Raw genomic sequence first — 24,659 nt, 5'->3', positions numbered from 1 at the left:
CGCTTCTGTCTGTGATGCAGCGTCAAGGGTAATCGCAGCCATGGTCTCCGAGCTGATAGTCCATGCTGCTGCAAATGTCGTCGAACTGTTAGTGTAGATGGTTGTTGTCTTGCAAACGCCCCCATCTGTTGATTCAGGGATCAAGATGTGGCTGCACGATCCGATACAGTCATGCGGATAAGATGCCTGCCATCTCGACTGTTAGTGATACAAGGCCACGAGGCCGTTGGGATCCAGCACGTCATTCAATATTACCCTCTGAACCCACCAATTCCATATTCTGCTAACAGTCATTGGATCTCAACCAACGCGTCAGCAATGTTGCGATACGTTAAACCACAATCATGATAGGCTGCAATCCGACCTTTATCAAAGTCAGAAACGTGGTGGTACGCATTTCTCCTCCTTACACGAGGCATCACAACAATGTTTCACCAGGCAACATGGGTCAACTGCTGTTTGTGTATCAGAAATCGGTTGGAAACTTTCCTCATGTCAGCATATTATAGGTGTTGCCACCGGCACCAACCTTGTGTGAAGGCTCTGAAAAGCTAATCTATTGCATATCACAGCATCTTCTTCCAGTTGGTTAAGTTTCGTGTCTGTAGCATGTCATCTTTGTGGTGGAGCAATTTCAATGGCCAGTAGTGTATTTGTATGGAGTGTAGCCATATATGGAAGCGAAACATGGACGATAAATAGTTTAGACAAGAAGAGAATAGAAACTTTCATAATGTGGTACTACAGAAGAATGCTGAAGATTAAATGGGTAGATCATGTAACTAATGAGGAGGTACTGAATAGAATTGGGGAGAAGAGGAATTTGTGGTACAACCTGACTAAAAGAAGGGATTGGTTGGTAGGATATATTCTGAAGCACTAAAGGATCACCAATTTAGTATTGGAGGGAAGTGTGGAAGGTAAAAATTGTAGAGGAAGAACAAGAGATGAATACACTAAGCAAATTCAGAAGGATGTAGGTTGCAGTAGTTACAAGGGGATGAAGAAGCTTGCATAAGATATAGAAGCATGGAGCGCTGCATCAAACCAGTCTCTGAACTGAAGACAACAACAACAACATGGTAAATCATTCACAAACAATTGTAATTGTCTTAGTTTATCAAACTCCAGACTCTGATGGGATGGTTTTTATTGTAAAGTTAATACTTTAATATTGCAGTTGCCCAAATTTAAATTGCATAAAATTATAACAATATGTGATGTTAATATAGATATAAGGAAAAGAGGAAAAATGTGATTCATCGGGTTAATTCTCTTAAGACACTAAGCTAAAATTTTCTCACCAGAAAGCTCAATAGAGTGAATGCAAGTCTTTTTATTTATTTATTTAGCATCCAATAGATCACATAGGTGATATAGGATTTGTCATTTGATTACACATAACACATACACATAATAAATTGACAAAATATACAAACAGCAAACAAATTACATACACATAGTACATAAGTAGTGTACAAGAACTTATTACCCAAAAACTATGTATGTGCTCATGATAAACAATTATAGATCTTTTACTACGTCTCATACTCAAAACATATTACAGATATTTAACAGATTTTTCCTAAGTACCATAATTAGGAAATTGAAAACATAATTAAATTAGTTTGAATTTTTTTAAAAAGTAAGCACAGGTTTCAATCCACACTCTGAGACAGGTATTCATTTACACTGTAGTAGCATTTTTCCATCAAGTAACTTTTTACTTCACACTTGAAATTATTTTTGCCTTTCAATTCTTTAATTTGAAATGGAAGTGCATTTAAAAGCTTTATTCCTAAATGGCTATCATGTTTCTGACTTCTAGTTTTTGCTACATAGGGAATGTGGAAGTCTTTACAATGCCTTGTATTGTGATCATGGTAGCTTGAGTTGGTTTGGAGATCGCAGTTACTTTTACTGATCATTTCCAGGCATTTAAAAATATATATTAATGGTATTGTAAGTATCTTTAGTTGTTTGAATAAGGGTCTACAGTGAGTTTGTGGTGGGCTGTGTGTCATGATACGAATAGCTCTTTTTTGCATAATAAAAATGTCATTTACTCTTGACGTGGTTTTTCCCCAAAAACTTATGCCATAGCTTGCAACTGAATGGAAATAACTAAAGTACACCGCTCTAATACATTCTTTGCTACATACCTTGGATATTATTCTTAAGGCAAAACATGCTGAGCTAAGTTTAAGAGTAAGATATACACTGTGTTCATTCCATTTTAAATCTTGGTCAATTCGCATTCCCAGAAACTTTGTGGTGCACACTCTTTCTATTTGTTTGCTGTCCAGCATAAGGCACATATTTTCCCCTTGACACTTGCTTCCATACTGTATATAGTTTGTTTTGTTTGTATTTAATGTCAGCTTATTTGAATAAAACCATGACTGTATGTATGAGAGTATTTTTTTCTGCTGTAGTCCACAATGATTCTTTTATATCACTAATTATAATACTCATGTCATCTGCAAATAGTAGAATTTTGGCTGAGCTGTCTGGAGCCTGTATATCATTAATATAAATTAGAAATAACAATGGGCCCAGAATGCTGCCCTGTGGAACACCTATTTCAATTCGTTTCGGTTCAGATATGAGTTTAAAGTTGTGAAGATTGTTGGATGACCTCAGCTCAACAACTTGTGACCTGTTTTGCAGATAAGATTCAAACCATTTTTTAACAGTGCCCCTGATGCCTATTGCTTCAAGTTTCTCAAGTAATATTACATGGTTCACAGTATCGAAGGCTTTGGATAAATCAAGATTAATTCCAACAACCTGTTTATTTGACTCCAAATTTCTTACTATTTCTGTTGTGTAGTCCAATATGGCTGTTTCTGTACTGTGCGCTGCTCAAAAGCCATGTTGACTGTTATTTATTAGTTTATGTTTTTCTAGATATTTTGTAACCCTGATTTTCATAAATTTCTCAAGTATTTTGGAGAAGGCTGGGAGGAGAGATATAGATCGGTAATTTTCTATTTTATGTCTGTCACCATTTTTGTATAGAGGTATCACTTTAGAGATTTTAAGTTTATCCGGAAATACCCCTTCACTAAGGGACAAGTTTGCTATGTGCTCTATAGGTTTGACAACACATGGAGCAATTTTCTTAATTATTGATACAGCTACATCATCCAACCCAGAGGACATTTTGGATTTCAAGCATTTAATGACTTTTAGAACTTCATGTTCATCTGTTGGGATTGCCATCATGCTGGTATTTACCATTGGAGTAGTCACTGTTGGTTGTTGCTTAAATTTACTACTTAAAGTAAGGGGAATATTTACAAAATAATTGTTTACATAGTTTGCCATGGCATCTTTTTCTATGGGAATATTTTCATTATTTTTAAGATTGATTTCCTGTTCTTTAGTTTGACCTCCAGTTTCTTTTTTTACCATTTTCCACATCATTCTGGACTTGTTACTAGCCTGCCTTATTAATCTATCATTAGTTAATAATTTTGCTTTTGCTATTACTTTGCGGTAAGTCTTTTTGTATGTCCTCACATACTCAACAAACTGCTGATCATGACTATTTTTTAACTTTAAACTTAGTAATTTCATGGTTTCACTTGACTTTTTACTTCCGGTCCCTTTGGATCCAGATGGTCTATAACTCAAAAGCTTTTTTGGGAAACACATTTCAAAGTATGTCATAAAAGTGGAAGCAAATATATTATAAGCATCATTTGTGTTTGTTTGTGCCAAGATCTCTGACCAAAATGCATTTTTTAAATTATTTTTGAGCTGATTACAATTTTCAGTAGACAAAAATCGTTTGTACTCCTTCTTATTTTCCTCCACCTTGGGAGTTGCAGTGAGATTAAAGGTTAGTGCATTATGATCTGATAATCCTATATTCACATTTGTAACTGCAACTTCATGTGTGACTAGATTTGAGAAGATTTTATCTATTAGGCTTTCACTGGAATCTGTTGTTCTAGTGGGAGCTGTTATGTGGGGAAACATGTTGAAGCTTTTTAGTATGTCTAAAAACTTGTTTTTACCGGACTCTGGACCAATAGATTAATATTAAAGTCACCACAAAGAATTATGATAGAGTTCTCATTTGAGAAAATGTTGAGCATTTCTTCCAAATTCTTAAGAAAGACTTCAGTATCTCCAGATGGTGACCTGCAAATTGCTGCAACAATTATTTTCTTCTTTAAACTATATTACTGAATGGCTACTGCTTCAAAATCCTTTTCTATGATTAATGGTTTAGCCTTGTATCTTAACTTTAATTTAAGCTTGGGATTTAGATAAATGCATACACCACCTCCTTTGGCATTTTGCCTACAGTACTGACTGGCAAGTTTATATTGGCTTAAGTTTATGCTGTTTAGTTCACTATCCCTGCACCAATGTTCCATAACACATAAACAATCAATATGGTCACTATTTGCTGCCACCTCAAGTTCAAGGTACTTGTTTTTAAGACACTGAATGTTCAGACTCATAATTCTTAGCTGATTTGAACAATCCGGCTGACCTGTGACTTTACACTCTGTTGATGCATTTTCTCTTACACTGTTACAAGATTTCATACCTTGTTGTAGATTCCTCTGCTTGCAAGCATTTATCTCTTTCCCTGTTATGTGCTGTTGTTCACTGTTTTGCCCCAGCAAAAATCCTGGCTTCTCAAGGGTGGCTGCCTTCTTCTGGTGTGATGACTGCTCCAATTACCACTGCTGCTGCTGTGTGCTGTTGCAGTGAATGGCAGTGATTCTAGTTGCTTGGTTATTGATGTTGGAGCTACTGCTTCTGATGTTGCTGTGACTGCTAGTGATTCTGGTTGGTTGGTTTTTGATGCTGTAACTATTGCTTCTGTTGTTAGTTCTGCTGCTGCTAATGTTGGTTCAGTAATGAACACAGAGACCCTCTTGAATATGATGTTACAGAATTGGGAGTGACAGCTCACACAGGACAGTGGCTTCAAATGAAAAATTCAGCTCTCAATATCAAAGAAGGCAAGTGACACAAAGAATTCTAGAAGACTCCAATGTAAACAACACGATAGACCAGTTAACAAAATGGATTGGGCTCAGAAATGGAAAATAATAGAACTATTAGTAAATATTTATCTATTTTCCTGACAGAGATTAAGTACATAGCAGAAAAGATGTGCCCCACTGTAACTAAATGATAGTGTATATTCATTTCATAATATTGTTACAGTCCATCCTGGATTTTTGATTGTTTGATCAAATGATATTGTATTGAAATTACACACATGTCGCACCATACCAACTAGTGGTACATTTCACAACTTAACAAACTCAATATACAACAACTCATTATGAAAGTTATGAAAGTGGTTGGAAGAAGGAAAATTACACAAATACGAGAAAACTTTACAGCTCCAAAATACAAAATGCTAATTGTAGTGCAATCGGTGAGTATATTTTAAATTCCAAAAGTAAATGTAAAAGAGCCTTGAATGTCATTAAAAGGGAAATATTAACAAAGAAAACAATACCTATCCCTACTGACTGTGAGATGCTCAATGAATATTTTGTAAATGATGCTAGCACCACTACACCACTCAATAATGCTCCTATAGATGTAGAAGTCCTGCTCACTCAGTCAAAACAAACAAGTGAGAAACTTACTTAGACCCTAATAACTTTACACAATATTCACAAATCAATATGCGAAGAAAGCAATTCCACAACAAAGACTAATTTGGAATCAGTAATTTCATAAACAGTATGTAGCAAAGGAAATTAAAATGCAGTTCTCTCATAGTCAAACAGAGTACTAGACGAAGGAATTTTCCCAAATGTCTTAAACTCATAGTTACATTACTATGCATAAAAAAGTGATAAAACTTTCTAAATAACTACTTGCCAATTTCAGCAGTATCAATCCTATCCAGGATAAAAGAAAACTGCATTCATAAACAGATATATAACTATTTTGAAAACAACAAAGTTTTAAACAAACAACAGTTTGGATTTGGGTCTTACCTATGAACTGTAAAAGCAACTGAAGCTTTGGTGAATAATGTTTATGAAGGATATAAAAAATGTCTGTCTATATCTGAAACTCATTGATTTAAACGAAGCATTGACTCAGTGTCACATAACTATCAAAAAGTTATAATATTATGCCATTTAAGATATATCACCTTCTTTTCATATCTTATTTAAGCAAAAAGTTATAGCTTGTGCATGCAAGTAAGCCAGGGTCAGCAGTACTCTCAATAAAAAGAAGAATACCCTAAGGATTTGTTATTAGCTCTTTTCTGTTTATTGTTCATATTAATGATTCTTTGAATTGTAGGCCTGTATCATGCAAGAAAATATTAATCCCTACAACATGACACTAATGACTACAGGTGAGAATTTAGAAAATGTACTAAATAAAAACAGAGAAATAATGCAACTGACTAGTCACTGGTCTTAGGACAATTAGCTGTGCATAAACCAGACAAAAACACAACCAATAGTTTTTCCTCTAAAGGTAACTGAAACTGAAAATAAAACAATAAACGTACTTGGCCTGTTCATAGACAAAAAACTGTCTTTGGAAGGACTCAGTGTACTTTTTCACTGTATAAAATAAGAAACAGTGTGAGAAAACACATATTCTGCTTTCTTCCATTCCCATCTGAAGCATGGGATGTTACTCTGTGGTAACTTTCTAAATGTATTTCAGATGGCAGAAGAAGACAAACATATGTGTATTAGGATAAGCATTCAAGGTGTCCTGCAGAAACTACTTTAAATTTCTTCTGTATAACAAATGCTAGAAAAAAACCTGGAAAAATTCAACATGAGATGTGATGGACATGTACAAAATATCAGAAACATTCACTTGCAGGATTTTCCTTCCTCAAGACGTTCTATAGTGCATCATATCTAGTATAACCTGAGCATATTTTTTTTTAATAAGCTAGCATACTCAGCTCATACAATACCATTAAATAAATATAAGACTGTATTACAAACTTGACTAAAACACAGTGAATTCTATTCAATAGCCAACAGTGCAAATGTAACTGGGATAAAATAAATGTATGTTAACTATATTGTCTACACTGATGGCAAAAATGACAATTAAAAACTCGAATTATGTCTTGTTTCCAAGTTAAAGGGGAAGGGGATTGGACTTAATTATAATCATATTTTATTAGCATTCACTGACAATCCCTTCCCATAAAGGCTTAAAAATCCCAATGATGGTAGACAGAGTGATAAAGTTTCAGGCAACAATACCTATCTGTATTTTGTCACTATTTTTAGCCTGGGCTCGTAGCAACGAGGGGAAGGAAAAGAGGAAGAGAGGCATGGAGCAAGTTCCCTTTAAGTATAGTTTCAGTATGTTACAAACTGTGTTCTGTTTGTGTGCTAGAAGAAAATGTTACTGAAGTGCAGTTAGTGCTTGTGGTCATTGTAATTCCTGTGATTCAATATACCTCAGAAATAAGTAAACAAAGCAGACAATTTTTGCTACATTTGTAGGAAAACTACAACAAAATCATAAAGGAGGTCAATAGTGCCATGTATTAGGAAGGCATACAAACTGTGATTTGGTTGTGAAATCAGGGACAGGGAAAAGTGCTGGGCTTCTCACATCTGTTGCATATCTTGTGTCTTGTGTCCTCATTCATGGTTTAATTGTAAAAGATCTTCCGTAGGCTTTGCTATACCCACGATCTGGCATGAACATCAAACCTTGTGAATGATTGTTACTTTTGTATGACAATTGCATCGACACATGGTATTTCCGACTAGTGCCTCACGGAGTGGACTGCCTGTTATTTTCCTACCTGATTGTGATAGTGATGAGGGCAATAGTGAAACTAGTGCTGTACCATCACCTTAAAAATGCTGTTGCTTGAAAGATAATGATTTTGTGTGTAAGGTTGAGTGTAAAAGGACTTAAAAAATAACTCAGTGACCTAGTGAGAGATCTGGAATTGTCAAAAGGTAAAAGTGAACTGTTGGCATCAAGACTACAACAGTGAAATCATCTTTATAAGCTGGTAAATGTGACAGCTTCCCATAACTGCCACATGCCATTCCTTTCATTTTTTTAAAGTGAAAAGACCTTGGTATTTTGTAGTGATGTACAGGAACTAATGACAGCTATGGGTAGTTACTTTAAAAGTAATCAGACAAGTTTGTTCATTGACACCTCCAAAGTAAGTCTCAAGTGTGTGCTACTGTGTAATAGCAATGTGTTACCCCATTTCTGATTGGGTGCACACTTTATATGAAAGAAATGTGTAGTAACATGAAATAATTGTCATTACAGTTGAACTGTGACAAGTTGCAATGACAGATTTCCAGGAATGTGAAAGTCATGTGCATGGTAGTTGGGCCACACCAAATTCTGCTGCTTCCTGTGCCTCTGGGGTAGTCACACCAAAGCATTTCATTATAAAAAGAAAGATTAGCCGAAGTGTCAGTCACTTGAGCCAGGACCTCATGATGTTGTGCATGGAGCACTTGAATCCAAAACCACAATTCACCCTGCTCTCCATAAAAAATTGAGCCTAATGAAAAACTTCATTATGGCTATGGACAAAACTGGGAAAGTATATTCCTATTTCCGCAAGAGATTCCCATGTTGTAGTGAGCTAAAAATAAAAGAGGGGTTTTACTGGGTTCACAGATATGAAAACTATACAAAGATGAGCATTTCAACATCATCCCAACAGGTGATGAAAAGTTAGCTTGGAATGCCTTTCTAGGCAATAAGAGTGGTCAGCGTTCTAAAATTTTTAATTTACAGACAACTTCTTTTGTCAGTTCTGGTGACATCTCAAATTTTTCCCTAATTATACCTCTTGTAATTGTTGCAAACTGTCTCCTATTTTATTATCCTCTTGATAAGTGAAACAGCATTCTCCCTGTATCAATTCTTTGCAAAGTGAGTATGGTTATCCTTAAATCTGAGAGACTCAACCCTGTCCTCTTCTCCCCTTGCATCCAGCATCCTTAAAGTCATGCATCTTCACAACTACATCCTGTAAACCCTTTAAGCTTAAATCATCTTCTCCTAACACTATTTTTTAAAATGATCAGAATCCTTTCACAAGCTAAACTGTGAGGTACATTTGTTAAGCACTCATTTCTCAAATAAAACTGATGTTCAAAGACTGTATAATCAGCACACTCTTGTTGCTATTTGCTCTGATGATTCTTATACTATTTATGGGGAACAGAGAAACAAGCTCAAATAATGTTTTTGAGATAGCATGTTCTGACTGCCTCTATCTAATGGACTATCAGTCTTTGAGTGGTTGACAGGCACATCTAAAAAGAAAAAGACTGTTAGACATTATTAGCTATTGGAGATGGCTGTGCTGGTGTGTGTGTGTGTGTGTGTGTGTGTGTGTGTGTGTGTGTGCGTGTTTGCATCTGTTGAACTTAGTATGATAGTTAAAAATATCCAGTAGTCTTTTGTCAATGTGCCTGTCTGCCACTCAATGCTCCCTATATGAAGTGATTAATTATTGTTTCCATATTGTTGTTATTCCACTCCAGATTTTTCTTTGCTTAATGCTTCCATCTTCATTTAACAAACATCTAGTTGAATGATTAGAATCACTAATTCATCCTTCATCTCTTTGCTTTTTGTTAACAAGTCACTTGTTGCCTCATGTTCTTTCTCTCACAAGTTACTGTATTCATTTTGACTGTGGGTTGTCTTTCTATCACAGAAGTATATTCAGTTTAGTGATGGATGTTGTTGTTATGGCTCACATCTGAAACTTCTACAGGCCCATGTAATGGATTGCTTGGCTTATGATCAAGCTCAGCCTGTCTATACTCTCAGAACATAATTCAGCAATAAAATATGTTCTTTCAATATTTATGTGTCATTATAGGGACAACTTTCCATGATCACCTAGCACCAGCTACTTGATAGAACTGTGTCTAACTCTCTTTTACAGCATCATCAAGATAAACATTACAATCCATATACATTCTAAGATGAAAGAAGCAATGCATCATTCATAAATTATCTGAATAGGATAGAAATCAGTAGATGTGATGTACACATACATACAAACAAATGATTACAATTACAGAAAAATTGGGTGATTTATTCAAGAGAAAGAGCTTCACAAACTGAGTATATCAATAATGTGGTGGCCCATGTCTGGCTCTTATGCAAGCAGTTATTTGGCTTGCCAATGACCAACAAAGTTGCTGGATGTCCTCCTGAGGGATAAAATGTCAAATTTTGTCTGTCATGTCAGATCGTCAAAACCCCAAGATAGAGGACCTCGTACATAATGCTCCAAGCTTTCTCAACTGGGGAGAGATCCAACATCCTTGCTGGCAAAGATGGGGTTCAGCAAGCAGAAAGACAAGCAACAGAAACTCTCACCAGGTGTAGGCAGGTGTTATCTTCCCGGAACGTAAGCCCAAGATGGCTTGCCATAAAGAGTAAAAAAACAGGGCACGGGCTATGGTCAAATATGCTATGTGATCAAAAGTATCCAGACACCACCAAAAACATTCGTTTTTCATAATATGTGCATTGTGCTGCCACCTACTGCCAGGTGCTCCATATCAGCGCCCTCAGTAGTGATTAGACATCATGCAAGAGCAGAATGGGGCACCCTGCGGAACTCACAGACTTCGAATGTGGCCAGGTGTTTGAGTGTCACTTGTGTCACATATTTGTACTCAAGGTTTTCACACTCCCACACATCCCTAGGTCCACTCTTTCTGACATGACAGTGAAGTGGAAATTTGAAGGGACACATACAGCACAAAAGTATACAGGTTGACTGACAGAGACTGCATACAGTTGACAAGGGTCATAATGTGTAATAGGCAGAGATCTATCTAGAACATCAGACAGGAATTCAAAACTGCATCAGGATCTGCTGCAAGTATTATGACTGTTAGGTGGGAGGTGAGAAAACTTGGATTTCATGGTCAAGTGGCTGCTCTTAAGCCACCTATCACACCAGTAAATGCCAATCAATGCCTTGCTTGGTGTAAGGAGCATAAACATTTGATGATTGAACAGTGGAAAAGCATTGTGTGGAGTGACAAATCACAGTACACAATGTGGTGATGTGATGGCAGGGTGTGGGTGTGGTGAATGCCCAGTGAACATCATCTGTCAGCGTGTGCAGTGCCAACAGTAACATTTGGAGGCAGTGATGTTATGACGTGGTAGTGTTTTTCATGGAGGGGGCTTGCACCCCTTGTTTTGAGTAGCACTATCACAGCACAGGCCTACATTGGCATTTTAAGCACCTTCTTGCTTCCAACTGTTGAAGAGCAATTCAGGCATGGCAACTGCATCTTTCAACACCTGTTCATAAAGCACGGCCTGTGTTGGAGTGATTACACAACAATAATATCCCTGTAGTGGACTGGCCTGCACAGAGTCCTGACCTAAATCCTGTAGAACACGTTTGGGATGTTTTGGAACGCCGACTTTGTGTCAGGCCTCACTGACCAACATTGATATTCCCTCTCAGTGCAGCACTCCATGAAGAATGGGCTGCCATTCCCCAAGAAACCTTCCAGCACCTGACTGAACGTATGCCTGCAAGAGTGGAAGCTGTCATCAAGGCTAAGAGTGGGCCAACACTATATTTAATTCCAATTACCAATGGAGGGCGCCATGAACTTGTAAGTCATTTTCAGCCAGGTTTCTGGATACTTTTGATCACATAGTGTACTGTTGTGCTATAAGGATGTTGTGGATGACAACCAAAGGGGTCCTGCCATGAAAAGAAATGGTACATCTATGTCTACATCAAAAACAAAGATTCCAGGACTTACCAAGCGGGAAAGCGCCGGCAGACAGGCACAACGAACAAACACAAACACACACACAGAATTACTAGCATTCGCAACCGATGGCTGCTTCTTCAGGAAAGACGGAAGGAAAGGGAAAGACGAAAGGATATGGGTTTTAAGGGAGAGGGTAAGGAGTCATTCCAATCCCGGGAGCGGAAAGACTTCCCTTAGGGGGAATGAAGGACAGGTGTACACTCGCACACACACATATCCATCCGCACATACACAGACACAAGCAGACATATTTAAAGGCAAAGAGTAAGGACAGAGATGTCAGTCGAGGCGGATATACAGAGGCAAAGAAGTTGTTGAAAGACAGCTGAGGTATGAGCGGCGGCAACTTGAAATTAGCGGAGGTTGAGGCCTGGCGGATATCGAGAAGAGAGGATATACTGATGGGCGAGTTCCCATCTCCGGAGTTCGGATAGGCTGGTGTTGGTTGGAAGTATCCAGATAACTCGGACGGTGTAACACTGTGCCAAGATGTGCTGGCCGTGCACCAAGGCATGTTTAGCCACAGGGTGATCCTCATTACCAACAAACACTGTTTGCCTGTGTCCATTCATGCGAATGGACAGTTTGTTGCTGGTCATTCCCACATAGAAAGCGTCACAGTGTAGGCAGGTCAGTTGGTAAATCACGTGGGTGCTTTCACACGTGGCTCTCCCTTTGATCGTGTACACCTTCCGGGTTACAGGACTGAAGTAGGTGGTGGTGGGAGGGTGCATAGGACAGGTTTTACACCGGGGGTAGTTGCAAGGGTAGGAGCCAGAGGGTAGGGAAGGTGGTTTGGGGATTTCATAGGGATGAATCAAGAGGTTACGAAGGTTAGGTGGACGGCGGAAAGACACTCTTGGTGGAGTGGGGAGGATTTCATGAAGGATGGATCTCATTTCGGGGTAGGATTTTAGGAAGTCGTATCCCTGCTGGAGAGCCACATTCAGAGTCTGATCCAGTCCCGGGAAGTATCCTGTCACAAGTGGGGCACTTTTGGGGTTCTTCTGTGAGAGGTTCTGGGTTTGAGGGGATGAGGAAGTGGCTCTGGTTATCTGATTCTGTACCAGGTCGGGAGGGTAGTTGCGGGATGTGAAAGCTGTTTTCAGGTTGTCGGTGTAATGGTCAAGGGATTCAGGACTGGAGCAGATTCGTTTGCCACGAAGGCCTAGGCTGTAGGGAAGGGACCGTTTGATATGGAATGGGTGGCAGCTGTCATAATGGCGGTACTGTTGCTTGTTGGTGGATTTGATGTGGACGGATGTGTGAAGCTGGCCATTGGACAGATGGAGGTCAACGTCAAGGAAAGTGGCATGGGATTTGGAGTATAACCAGGTGAATCTGATGGAACCAAAGGAGTTGAGGTTGGAGAGGAAATTCTGGAGTTGTTCTTCACTGTGAGTCCAGATCATGAAGATGTTATCAATAAATCTGTACCAAACTTTGGGTTGGCAGGCTTGGGTAGCCAAGAAGGCTTCCTCTAAGCGACCCATAAATAGGTTGGAATATGAGGGGGCCATCCTGGTACCCATGGCTGTTCCCTTTAATTGTTGGTATGTCTGGCCTTCAAAAGTGAAGAAGTTGTGGGTCAGGATGAAGCTGGCTAAGGTGACGAGGAAAGAGGTTATAGGTAGGGTGGCAGGTGATCGACGTGAAAGGGAATGCTCCATTCCAGCGAGGCCCTGGATGTGCGGGATATTTGTGTATAGGGAATACAAGCCGAGATTATCCCCTGTACCAATACTAGTCATTTCCTTTCCTATTCCACTTGCAAATAGAGCGAGGAAAAAACAACTGTCTATATGCTCAGATATGCATCCTAATCTCTTTAATCTTACCTTCATGGTCCTTACTGGTGGCAGTAGAACCATTCTGCAGTCAGCCTCGAATGTAGATTCTCTAAATTTTTTCAATAGTCCTTCTTGAAAAGAACATTGCCTTCCCTTCTGTGATTCTCATTTGAGTTCCTGAAGCATCTGTTCACTGTTGGAATTTACCAGTAACAAATCCAACAGCCCACCTCAGAACTGCTTTGATGTCTTCCTTTAATCCAATCTGGTGCAGATCCCAAACACCCAAACAGTACTCAACAATGTGTCACACTAGTGTCCTACATGTGGTCTCCTTTAGTGATGAACCACACTTTGCAGTCAGGTTGGTATCCAACCACTGTCTGTGACTTCTCCATTCATGTCTTCAATCTGACTGGAGTAGAACTGTCATCAATAATGAGTCCCACTTTGAACTGAGCCCTCATGACCAATGAAGACTTGACTGGAGTCAGCCCAGACAGTGGTGGGATAACCAGCCAGACTGATCTGAGATGCAGCACAGTAGTACATCAACAATAATCTACACCCCGTTTCATTGCCCTTCATAGTAAGCCATCCTGTGCTTACATTTTGGCAAGATAATGCCTGCCCACACACAGCTAGAGTTTCTGCTGCTTGTCTTTGTGCTTGCCAGGCTCTGCCTTGGCCAGCAATGTTGTTGTATCTCTCACCAATTGAGAATGTTTGAAGCATTATTGAGATTTTGACAATCTAGCTTGCCAGTTGGACCGAATTTGGCATGATATTCATCAGAAGGACATCCAACAACTGTGGCAACAACAACAACAAGTGAAATAACTGCTTGCATATGGGCCAGATGTGGACCAACATGTTACTGATTTGCTGAATTTATGAAACGCTTCCTCTTGAATAAATAATTTAATTTTTCTGAAATTGTAACCATTTGTTTGCCTGTACATGTACATCGCATCTAGTGATTTATGGCCCATTTGGATAATTCCTTCATGGTGCATAGTTTTCCTTTTTCTTCCCTCAGAATGTATTTTTGCAGGAATTCTCAGCTCATACACTCTCTACAGGCATATTTATTTATTGCTGGCAAGCTAGATTGTTACTATTTACAAGACTGAGGAACAGAACTTTGAAGTCTTTAAAAGTTGTGTAATATTCTACAACATGATTTCTTCACATTATGTAGGTCTTCATTCAGATAGGCAACACATACGAAGAAATTTTGTTTTTATGGATATTTGTGAAAAGGCATTTCTCAATTGTGTGATAAATGTCCCAGACAAAGTTCATTACTTTCCATACATTCTTGTGACTGGCAGTCTTTCACTCCACTCTTGTCATCAGAGATCAGAAATGTGGCAGTCAGCTCAGAGCTATTCTCCTTTAAGTAGGTTATTCCTTCTTCCTGTAATCACTCTTCACTGACTGCAAGTGAGCTGCTCTCAAGTATACCTGTTTCCGAGCTTCTTGCATTTTGTTTATGTTTTGATAACTAGTTTATTAATTATAGCTTTGCCTGGAATGCATTCAACTTTACTATCATCATCTTTGGTGCTCAGTACATGTACTTCATGAGCCAAGGTAACAGTACCTATGAATTTCTGTGATTTTCAGAAAGTTGCACTCTTACTTCAGCTACCTCTCATTTTATTTTAACAAGTTTAGGAAAAGGATAGATTGCTGTTCACTGCAAAGATGGTATGCTGATTTGCAGACTGGCAAAATTAAAAGACTTTTACACATTTTGCTTTCATCAAAAGCTTTCTCTGGAAAAGAAACACACATATAGATTCATAAAAACAAGCACACCTCATGCACACATGACCACAATTTCTGACAGATCAGACCAAGCTGCCAGAGATGGCAGTCATGTGTGCATATGCTTGTAAGTATATGTCCGTGTGAGACTCTTTACTGAAGAAAGCTTTAGTCAAAAGATAAATGTGTAACAGTCTTCTCACTGTGTCCGTCTGCAGCTCAACGCACCATCATTATGGTGAGTAGCAATCTCACCTTTTGCTAACATTGTTGATATTCCACATTTGATTTCTTCATACTCCACATGCGGTTCTGACCTTAACTGAAAGCCTCAGTAGAAGAAAGTGCTATCTCTTCAGTTTAGTGAGGAGTAGTCTGAGCATATTATTCGTTGTGTTTCCAAGTGTACCATATACCAGCCACAAGTCATGCCATATGTACTGCTAGGAAAGTCTGTCTGTTAAATAAATTGCTTTATCTTATTGTACTTATATTCTTGTCTTTGAATTTAACCAAACATACATGGTGTCTACACCAAAATTCCCTATTTTCAGTTTGTTCCCAAAACAAAGTTAAATGAAATGAATTTTTTGCCTTCTCAAATATTAAGTTGCACGTCAAGTTATGTTTTCAAAAACAATTATAACATCAAATCAGAACACTTCCTCGTAAGCCCCTGCACTGACACAAATACTGTATAGTCCGTATTCAGTCTCCATCCAGGTCTGTTGCAACATGTCTGGATGGATGCTACTTTCACAATCTGAGTATGGAGGCTTTGAAGGTTCTGCACTGCAGTTTCAAGCACCCTGTCCTTCACGTAGCCCCAGAGAAGAAAAAGTCCAATGGTATGTTATCAAGAGAATGTGGAACTTAATTCATGGGTCCATCACATTCAACCCAGCAAACTGGAAATGTTCAATTCAGAGTTTTCTGAACATACAACAACCATTGAGATGGAGCACAATCTTGTAGAGACAAACAGTTTGGTTGCAGTTCTTTAACGTGGTGAAAGAAAAGATCTCAAACATCTCTGGGTACATTGTTACTCAGTAAACAAGAACATTCCATTATCTGGTCACACATGAAGTCACACCAAATGTTCACTTTTGGTCTATATCACACCTTTTTGCTAATACTCTGTGGATTCTGTAATCCAAAATTCAAACATCATTCAAAGTTCATAGATTCAGATACATGAAGTGTGGTCTCATCAGATAGCAGTGCACTTGACAGGAAACCAAGATTCACTTGAGCATTTCACAAGCAAATCCATATTGCCATTGCTTGTCATCAGGGTTTTTAGGACCTTATAAGCAGTTGTATGTGGCATCTTAAGCTCCCATGAAGGTAGATGAATTGATTTGGTGGACTTCTGGAAAGCTTGGCAGACATTTTCAGCTTGTTCTTGAGAGACATGCCGCTTCAGAATGCTGTCAGTGTACAGAAACTGCCTATGCCACACTTTTATTCTCTTGGCTGGTACAACTTTCTTCCAACCAGAACAAAAAGGCCTTTGCACCACAGCAGTAGATTTAAACTCTGCATATCAAAGTACAGCTGTGCCATCTCCGAAACTAATGCAAATTTTGCTTGGATGACAATGAAACAATGAAAATGTGCCAAATGTTGACAAAAATTAAACTTGAGATCCATCTGCACCCTACAGACAAGTCAGACCTGAAACAAAAAAGATCACTATTTTTAAAGCACCTCAAAACATATGGCATTTTGATGCAAATATCCTGTACAACATGCGGAACTGCAAAAAACAGTTCTGTGTATTAGCACTTTCTTCTGCCATCCCCATCAGTACATTTTGCCCGCAACTGAACATTTCAGTGTGATTTTTTATTTTTTAGAACAATAAGGGCTTCATTTTTTCCCTTGACAATACTTTCAATTTTTCCCCCCATGGATTTTGTAGGACCAGTCCAATATGTCTATATTCTCATTTTGTTCTTTAGATTGCTTGCCAGTTCTGCTCATTGCCTGCATTTGTTCTACAAAACAGTCACCCATTTTTGAGATACTAGTTTCTATTGACCAGTGGTGGCTGCTGAGGCATTCCATTGGCAGCGCCAAAAAAAAAACCTAATTTGGTAGCATTGGATGTATTACAGCGTTTTGTCAATAATTCATATATTTAATATGATATTATTTCAAACAAAACGTATAAGGCAACAGAAATAAACATTACTACAACAGCACACTTTCCAACCCCACGGAACACCTGATCCTAAGTCTCTTCTTCCCCGGCCTTACCATTACCTGCGCCACCATCTATGTCCACCCCTCAACCCCTATTCCCTTCAACTTCCTTTCCCACACTGACCGTACCTTCTCCTCCTACATGATTGCCACTGACCTCAACATCCATAGTCGTTCCGCCACCCAGCTACGGCGGTGGCATCAGTTCCTCACCAGGCTCCAAGGTGACCTCCTTCCCCTTCCCCAACACACCCGCCCCAAATCCAACACCACTCCCGATGCTGTCCTGGCCTCCCCTAACCTCCTTGGCCACATCACAGTGGACGTCCTCAACCCTATTGGCAGTGAGCATCTCTCTGTATTCCTCACTGTATCAGATGGTCGTCACCCCCACCCAGACCCTCATATCAACCCTCCCCCAAAATATGTCCATGACTATCTCCACACTAACTGGAATGTCTACCAGGATACCCTCACTACCTGGATTCATAGCCATCCTCTCACCTACCACCATCCTGATGACGTTACCTGTGCTGCCTCCTTTCTCCAGCAGACCTTGTCTGAGGCCATGGAGGCACTCATCCCTACTGTCGCCATCCACCCGCAACACCCCACCTAACCCCCAAAGGCCATCCTCCTCCTCCATGAATCCCGCCATCTATACCATGCGTTCTTTCACACACGGGACCAGGACATGGTACAACACCATTGGCAACTCCAACAACACGTCTGAAACTTGCTCACGGGCAAGAAACACCGGGACTGGCGACAGACATGCACTCGCCTTAATTCTAACCTGTGTATTAACTCATCGAAGTACTGGTCAGCCTTCTGCCACCTTACCAGGTCTAAACCCCTCCCCCTACTACCCTCTCCTCCTTAATGACCAACCCTTTCCTGATAACCTTAGTAAGGCCAGCCATTTTCCTTCTTACCTATCCGATATCTTTAGCATCCCAGATGATACCCAGTTCGATTACACCTTTTTCCCTGATGTCCGTGATCGAACTGACGCCTCTGCCTCTCCACTTGCTCCTGGCTTCCAGTACCTGGACAACATTCAACATACTGAACTCAACACCCCAATCACAACTCAGGATATCATAGCTGCACTACACATGAAACACAATACTGCTCACAGTCACAATCATGTTACCCACCGTCATCTCTGTGAGGCTCCCACCTCCTTCCTCTCCACCCTGGCCAGACTATATAATGTGGTCTTGTCCACTGGCTTCTACCCCGAGCTGTGGAAAACCTCTCGGATCCTGATGTTCCTCAAACCAGACAAACGGCCTTCCACTGTCTCATCCTAATCACCCGTCAGCCTTACCTCAGTCTTCAGTAAGGTCCTGGAATCCAGCCTCACCCAAAACATCCACCGGCATCTCCACCAGCACCACCTCCTTCCCTCTAAATTCCTTCACTCCACCATCTTCCTTTCTATCGACCTAGAGCATGTCTACGACCGTGTATGGCATTCCAGTCTCCTCTTCAAGCTCCAAACCTTCACCCTTCCTCTTAACTACATCCATCTGATCACCTCCTTCCTTTCTCACTATCCTTCCTGTGTCACCATCCATAACACGGTTTCCTACACTTTCCACCCCTCCACCGGTGGCCCAAAGGTTCTGTCCTCTTCCCTCTTCTCTACCTTCTATAAACGGTGGACATGCCGCCACCTTCACCCCCCATCCACCTTTTCCAATACGCCAATGACTCTGCCTTCCCACCCACTCTCTATCTTATCACACTCCATGCCCTTGCCCAAGGTGGCTTCTGCCAACTCCCCCTCCCTGATGATGCCCTCATCCCCTCTATCTACCTCTCGTACCAGCTTTGATCCTCCCCTTCCTCCTCCTGGGTTTTTTTCTGCTGGGCTCCCTCTTTTCCCCTCTCTCGCTCCTCACTTCCTACCCTCTCTTCTCTCTCTCTCCTCCCCCTCTTCCTGGGCTTCCACCCCCCCATACCCTCTCCCCTCTCCTTCCCTTCTTCTCTCCCACTGCCATCCTCAGCCTCTCCCTCCTACCATCCCCTCTTTCCTATGGCTGGCCCCCAACTTTTTTGTGAAAACAGTATGTTTTAGTGTGCCAAATTTCTTCACCAATGTGCTAGTGTTTCTCTTCCCGTTAGTTCATCAATGTCTCTCCTTCAATGCTCTTATGTTCACGTGCGCAACTCTTTGGCTCTGTTTGTGTATAGTGCTGAACTTTTTTACAACCAGTGCATCTGTGAACGTCTTCTTTTATTTTAATATGAATGTCTTCCGTTTTTATCCTCCATGTATGTTTGTTTTTATGTCTTCCTGTTTAATGTATGTATTTCTATGGACGAAGAGCGGTGTAGATAGGCTGCTGCCAGCTACGTTTATGTAAAGGTTTGAAGAAGATAACAATAAAGGGGAAAAAAAGACAGCGGAGCCCTTCACACAGTGCTTATGAGCATGCGGTGCCAATCTGCAGTTGTCTCCAAGTTTCAGAGAACCACCGCGAGAGAACACGCAGCAAAATGCACCTTTTCAAATCAGAAAATACATACACCAAAACATGTTCTATGTGCAGTTCATACAGATTTCTCTTTCTTTTTCATACAAGTGGTGCCATGGCACAGTGGCACTACCTCAGAAGCCGTCCCTGCTATTGACTATAAAATTTTGGTACCTATCTCATCACTTATCAATCTGTTATTGACAATGATGAACAAAGTATTGGATCACCTATTTCCTACTTCCCAAAGTTAAAACAACATTTGAAAACCCTGGAGCTAAATTGGCTTCTATTCCCAGTGAACTGCTTTCTGCTGAATTAACAACATTCACTTCTCCTTCAGCGCTGTATTTTGGGGGCAATTGACTAATAGTGAAACATACTTAACTATGTCCAACTACACCACTTGTGCATTTAAATTTCATTCTCCATAAAAATGTACTCATTGTTGACCATACACATACTGCTGTGCATGTGTGGCAACACTTATCTCATATTTGAAGTTTGTTGCATTCATAATCTCCAAAGATTGCACTGAAAATTCTTTTTCTCTCCATACTTACTTGCATGTTTGCATTTAATAGCATTGGTTTCCTTGAGGATGTGAATAATGATGGTACAATCATCTGAAGATCAATTATTTAATCCATAAGTTTTTTGTATATGTTTCATGACAAAATATAAATAACACACTTCTGTTTCAATGTTGCGAGACAGTAAAAACAACTTGATTCTAACTACACTCGTCATAACAGTGGAGCACAAGATAATTCTAATCTAAGCACAAAATCAATGTGAATTCCATGAATGGTAGCAAATGCGCACTTCAGAGCACACCAAATCTTGAGAGAAAATTCTGAAGAAACACATCAATAAAAAGTACCTCAGGTGTCACCAAAGGCAACCTTTAACTTATTTTACCAGTTTATGAATGTTCTTTTACAGATCACAGGCATGTCAGAAACCAGCAGGCTATGTAATGGACAGCAGTATAGTTCTTAGGAGTCTAAGAACTATACTGCTGTCCATTAAAATTGCAGCACCAGGAAAGGTAACAAATAACAAAATTTTACTTATTGTCTGCAGCAGAGTAGGAAAAATATACAGCACTGCCACCTCTGGCAGCAACAATAGGCCTAACCTGGCTTGGATGCTAGACACATATGGCATTCAGAGCTGCTTCATCACTGTATTGTGCGAGCAGCCGCATGTCAGTTTCTCAGCACGAGACGACCAGATGTCATTAGAGGAGAGGGAATTTGAGAACATGCTAGCCATGATAGTGTCCTCTATATCAAGTTGAGTCAGGACAGCACTGGCAGAATGTAGTCTTGCATAATCTTCTTGAAAGATAATGTTATGGAGATCTTAAAGATAGGGTACAGCAACTGGTCATGACTGTTGCAACCAGCCGCAATAGGGTGACCAATAGAGTTAGGTATCATGCAGCTATGAGAGCAGGTAAAAGGTGAGTATATGACATGCTGCTGGTGTCAGGAAGGGGATAGAATAATCAACAAGCTTTAGTATGAACATTATGCTTTTAGTAGCTGTTGGTGAGCATGTTGGAATTCTCAGATGGAATCACAAAGGTAAGGTATGTAAGTGATAGTGTTGGAAGATTAGTAAACATTCGCTCTTCATGCTATACAACTCACCTTCCAGTTTTTACATCTATTCCTCCTTCTCTACCACTTTCAGGCTGGACAACTATACACAAACAGTCAATATTAGCCTATCTATTGTGTAATGCAACTGCATATCTGTGTGTTGGTGTGCCAGGGATTGTGTTTCACAAAGTCTGGAGTATTTTTATTATCACATGTGTCTATGCACCATACATCAATCAGCTACATGCAAATAGTGTTAATAATTGTGCTGGAAAATGTATGTCATGGATGATCGAAGATTCAAACCTTAGGAAGATATGAGTATTTTTTTTTTCTTGGTATCTTATAATTTCTTATATAGTCTCCTATAAAGTTAATGTGATAGAAGTGTATGTATCCAGCACCCTTTTGTCAACAGGGCCTAATCTACAGATAACAAATAGTACAAATCAATATGCTATAAGATAAATTAGTTGTAAAACATAGATCTTTTCCTTGTGATGGTGATCTTACAGATTTCATGACTCAATATTACCATTTAATATAATACACTTCTCAACTCACAGATACTTTCATTAGCACACTGAAAAAACCATTAGTCATGCCCTGCACAAATCCTGCTAAAACCCTGCATTGACACTTCCCACCTGGATAATGGTGTCAATTTGGTGAGATAGAAAACCCACAAGTTTCTACATGTTTGCCATACGCAGCTGAAGGCACTTATTAATAATTAGATATGGTAGAAGCACCAGAGTGCAGGGACTGCTATGTTTCAGCTACTGTTCCAAATGTTCTTTGGTATCTGATGATTTAGTCAATCAGTCAAGTTGCAATGTAGGGCCTCAATGTTTCTTAAATCAGGAACGTGTATGTTTGGCCCTGTGAAAAATGCTGTAGTCATCTTGGAAAACTGGATAGTCAACAGAATGTTCATCACAAATATGTAGAAGAAAAGGCAACACGTCATCACCAATAATACTGATATAAATGTCCTAGTTGATGTTCATGATAACTTACATTAATAGGCCTATGTCATGGTATGAAAAACACCCCAAAAGTATCACAGAACTACACACACTGCAGGTTAAACTCCTCATTTGGGATAACTGCACTTGACACCCTAAGTTATTTGAAAATAGAACAAATAAAGACTCATAAGCCCATACTACACACCAGTCAGCAACTGTCAGATACTGTGTGGTTTTGGTCATTGAGGAAGTGAAGCTCTATGCTCTACTGTGAACAATGGCCTTTATGAGGCACCTTACACTGAATGTGCACGGCATGCAGCTCTTTGCAATGTTCCCTCACCAACTGGTTGAATGGGCCTGCATTCACTGACCACAGCAATTTCTGAAGGGTTTTAAAACTATTATCACTGAGAACATGAGACACTAATCTCCAGTCCCTCTCAAAATCATTTTATGACACTGTTCTTACACTTTGGTTCATGGATGTGAGTGCAACATCTTTCCTTGTAGATGTGATCAACAGTACACATTCATACAACTACAAACTGGACTACTTAATTCACATACAGTCTTATGAATGATGATGATGATGAGTCCCATACTCCGTTTACCGAGCGTAGGGGAGCGACGCGGGAGACCCGCGCCGCCATACTAGGCAAGGTCCTAGTGGAGGTGGTTTGCCATTGCCTTCCTCCGACCGTAATGGGGATGATTGATGATAATGATGAAGACGACACAAACACCCAGTCATCACGAGGCATGTGAAAAATCCCTGACCCCGCCGGGAATCGGAATATCCAAACATAATAGCTCATTTTCTGCCATTGTATCATATCTCCACCTCGACCTACCTTACTCCGTGATTCTAAATAACCAGCTGGCACACGCAAACCACTTCACTGCTGTGACTTACATCAGTCACATGACATGACCAGTGTGCACGTTAAGGGTGACTAATATTTTGTCTAGTGACATTACTATCACTATTTTGGGCTCACCTCAAGAGAATGGACGAAATATTCATTGTACCACAGGAACAATCCAGTAAGTGGCTCATCACAGTATCCATCATTAATTACTTTTATTGTTGTCTCATAGAATTGTGTAACAGCTTGCTGCTCTTCAAAGGTATGGCGCCCAATATAAATCAAACGATGTAGAAAGGTCCTCTGCAATTATTTAAATTACTTTTCAATGAAGTTTCTATAAAAGAAATGATTAATTACAAATTACACAACCAAAACTATATTATCCTTCATTTTAGCTGTAAATGATTTTCCTTTATTTTTATATTCACTAGGTTTTTATTTATTGGCTATATTTTTATGGACAAAGTATTTCATGTATAGTAAAAACAAAGAATGACAAACTAATTTATAGTGAGAGAGGACTTTCACACAGTACTTATAATAACTGATATAAAATTTTATAAAATTAAGTGGAAGTATTCTACAACCAGAGAGTTCATGGAAAATGAGAAACTAAAGAAAAAATTAAACAATAATTTAACAGTATCATGGATGTCCATTACTTGTGTTGGACAATACACTACAAGAGGTACCTCACTCACCACATATTTCTAGCATTTAATTGTAGTGACTTTGATAACAATGTTTAATGCTACTGAGTATCAAGATTAATTTGTATAGTTGTTTGCTTTAATGTGCTATGATAAAAAAGTAACGTATCAGTTAGAATTCTGACATCTTGAGAAACTACACAATGTAGAGAAGGCAAGGAATGCACTGTAAATTTGAAGGATCATAGTTTGGTAACGAGTTATGTGGATAATTAAAATATATCACAAATTTTTGGAACTATATTTTCATTCTTCAGATAAGTGTAACTGTTAGATAATTTCTATTCTAAACAAGAAAACTGGCAGTATTGGTCATAAGAGGTTTGAAATCGATTATTACAGCAAATTGATTTCATTCACTGTGTGATTATCTACAGTGCAAATATTAAATTCTCAATGACTAATGCAATAAAAGCACATATTACAATTTCATGTGGTGTC

General features: G+C 39.4%; 1 protein-coding gene across 1 annotated transcript in view; it reads right to left on the bottom strand.

Moving 5' to 3' along the window:
- Positions 1-24,659, bottom strand: part of LOC126354542 (testis-expressed protein 47-like) — a 119,700-nt gene that overhangs the window by 70,473 nt on the left and 24,568 nt on the right. Inside the window, exon 2 of the mRNA XM_050004273.1 lies at positions 23,638-23,808. Coding sequence (XP_049860230.1) covers positions 23,638-23,808 — 171 coding nt within the window. The remainder of the gene's footprint in view (positions 1-23,637; positions 23,809-24,659) is intronic.

Source organism: Schistocerca gregaria, chromosome 3 (assembly GCF_023897955.1).
Source record: "Schistocerca gregaria isolate iqSchGreg1 chromosome 3, iqSchGreg1.2, whole genome shotgun sequence".
NCBI classification, from domain to species: Eukaryota; Metazoa; Arthropoda; class Insecta; order Orthoptera; family Acrididae; genus Schistocerca; species Schistocerca gregaria.
Note: the sequence above shows the minus strand (reverse complement) of the source record. Positions and strands in the feature narration are given on the sequence as shown.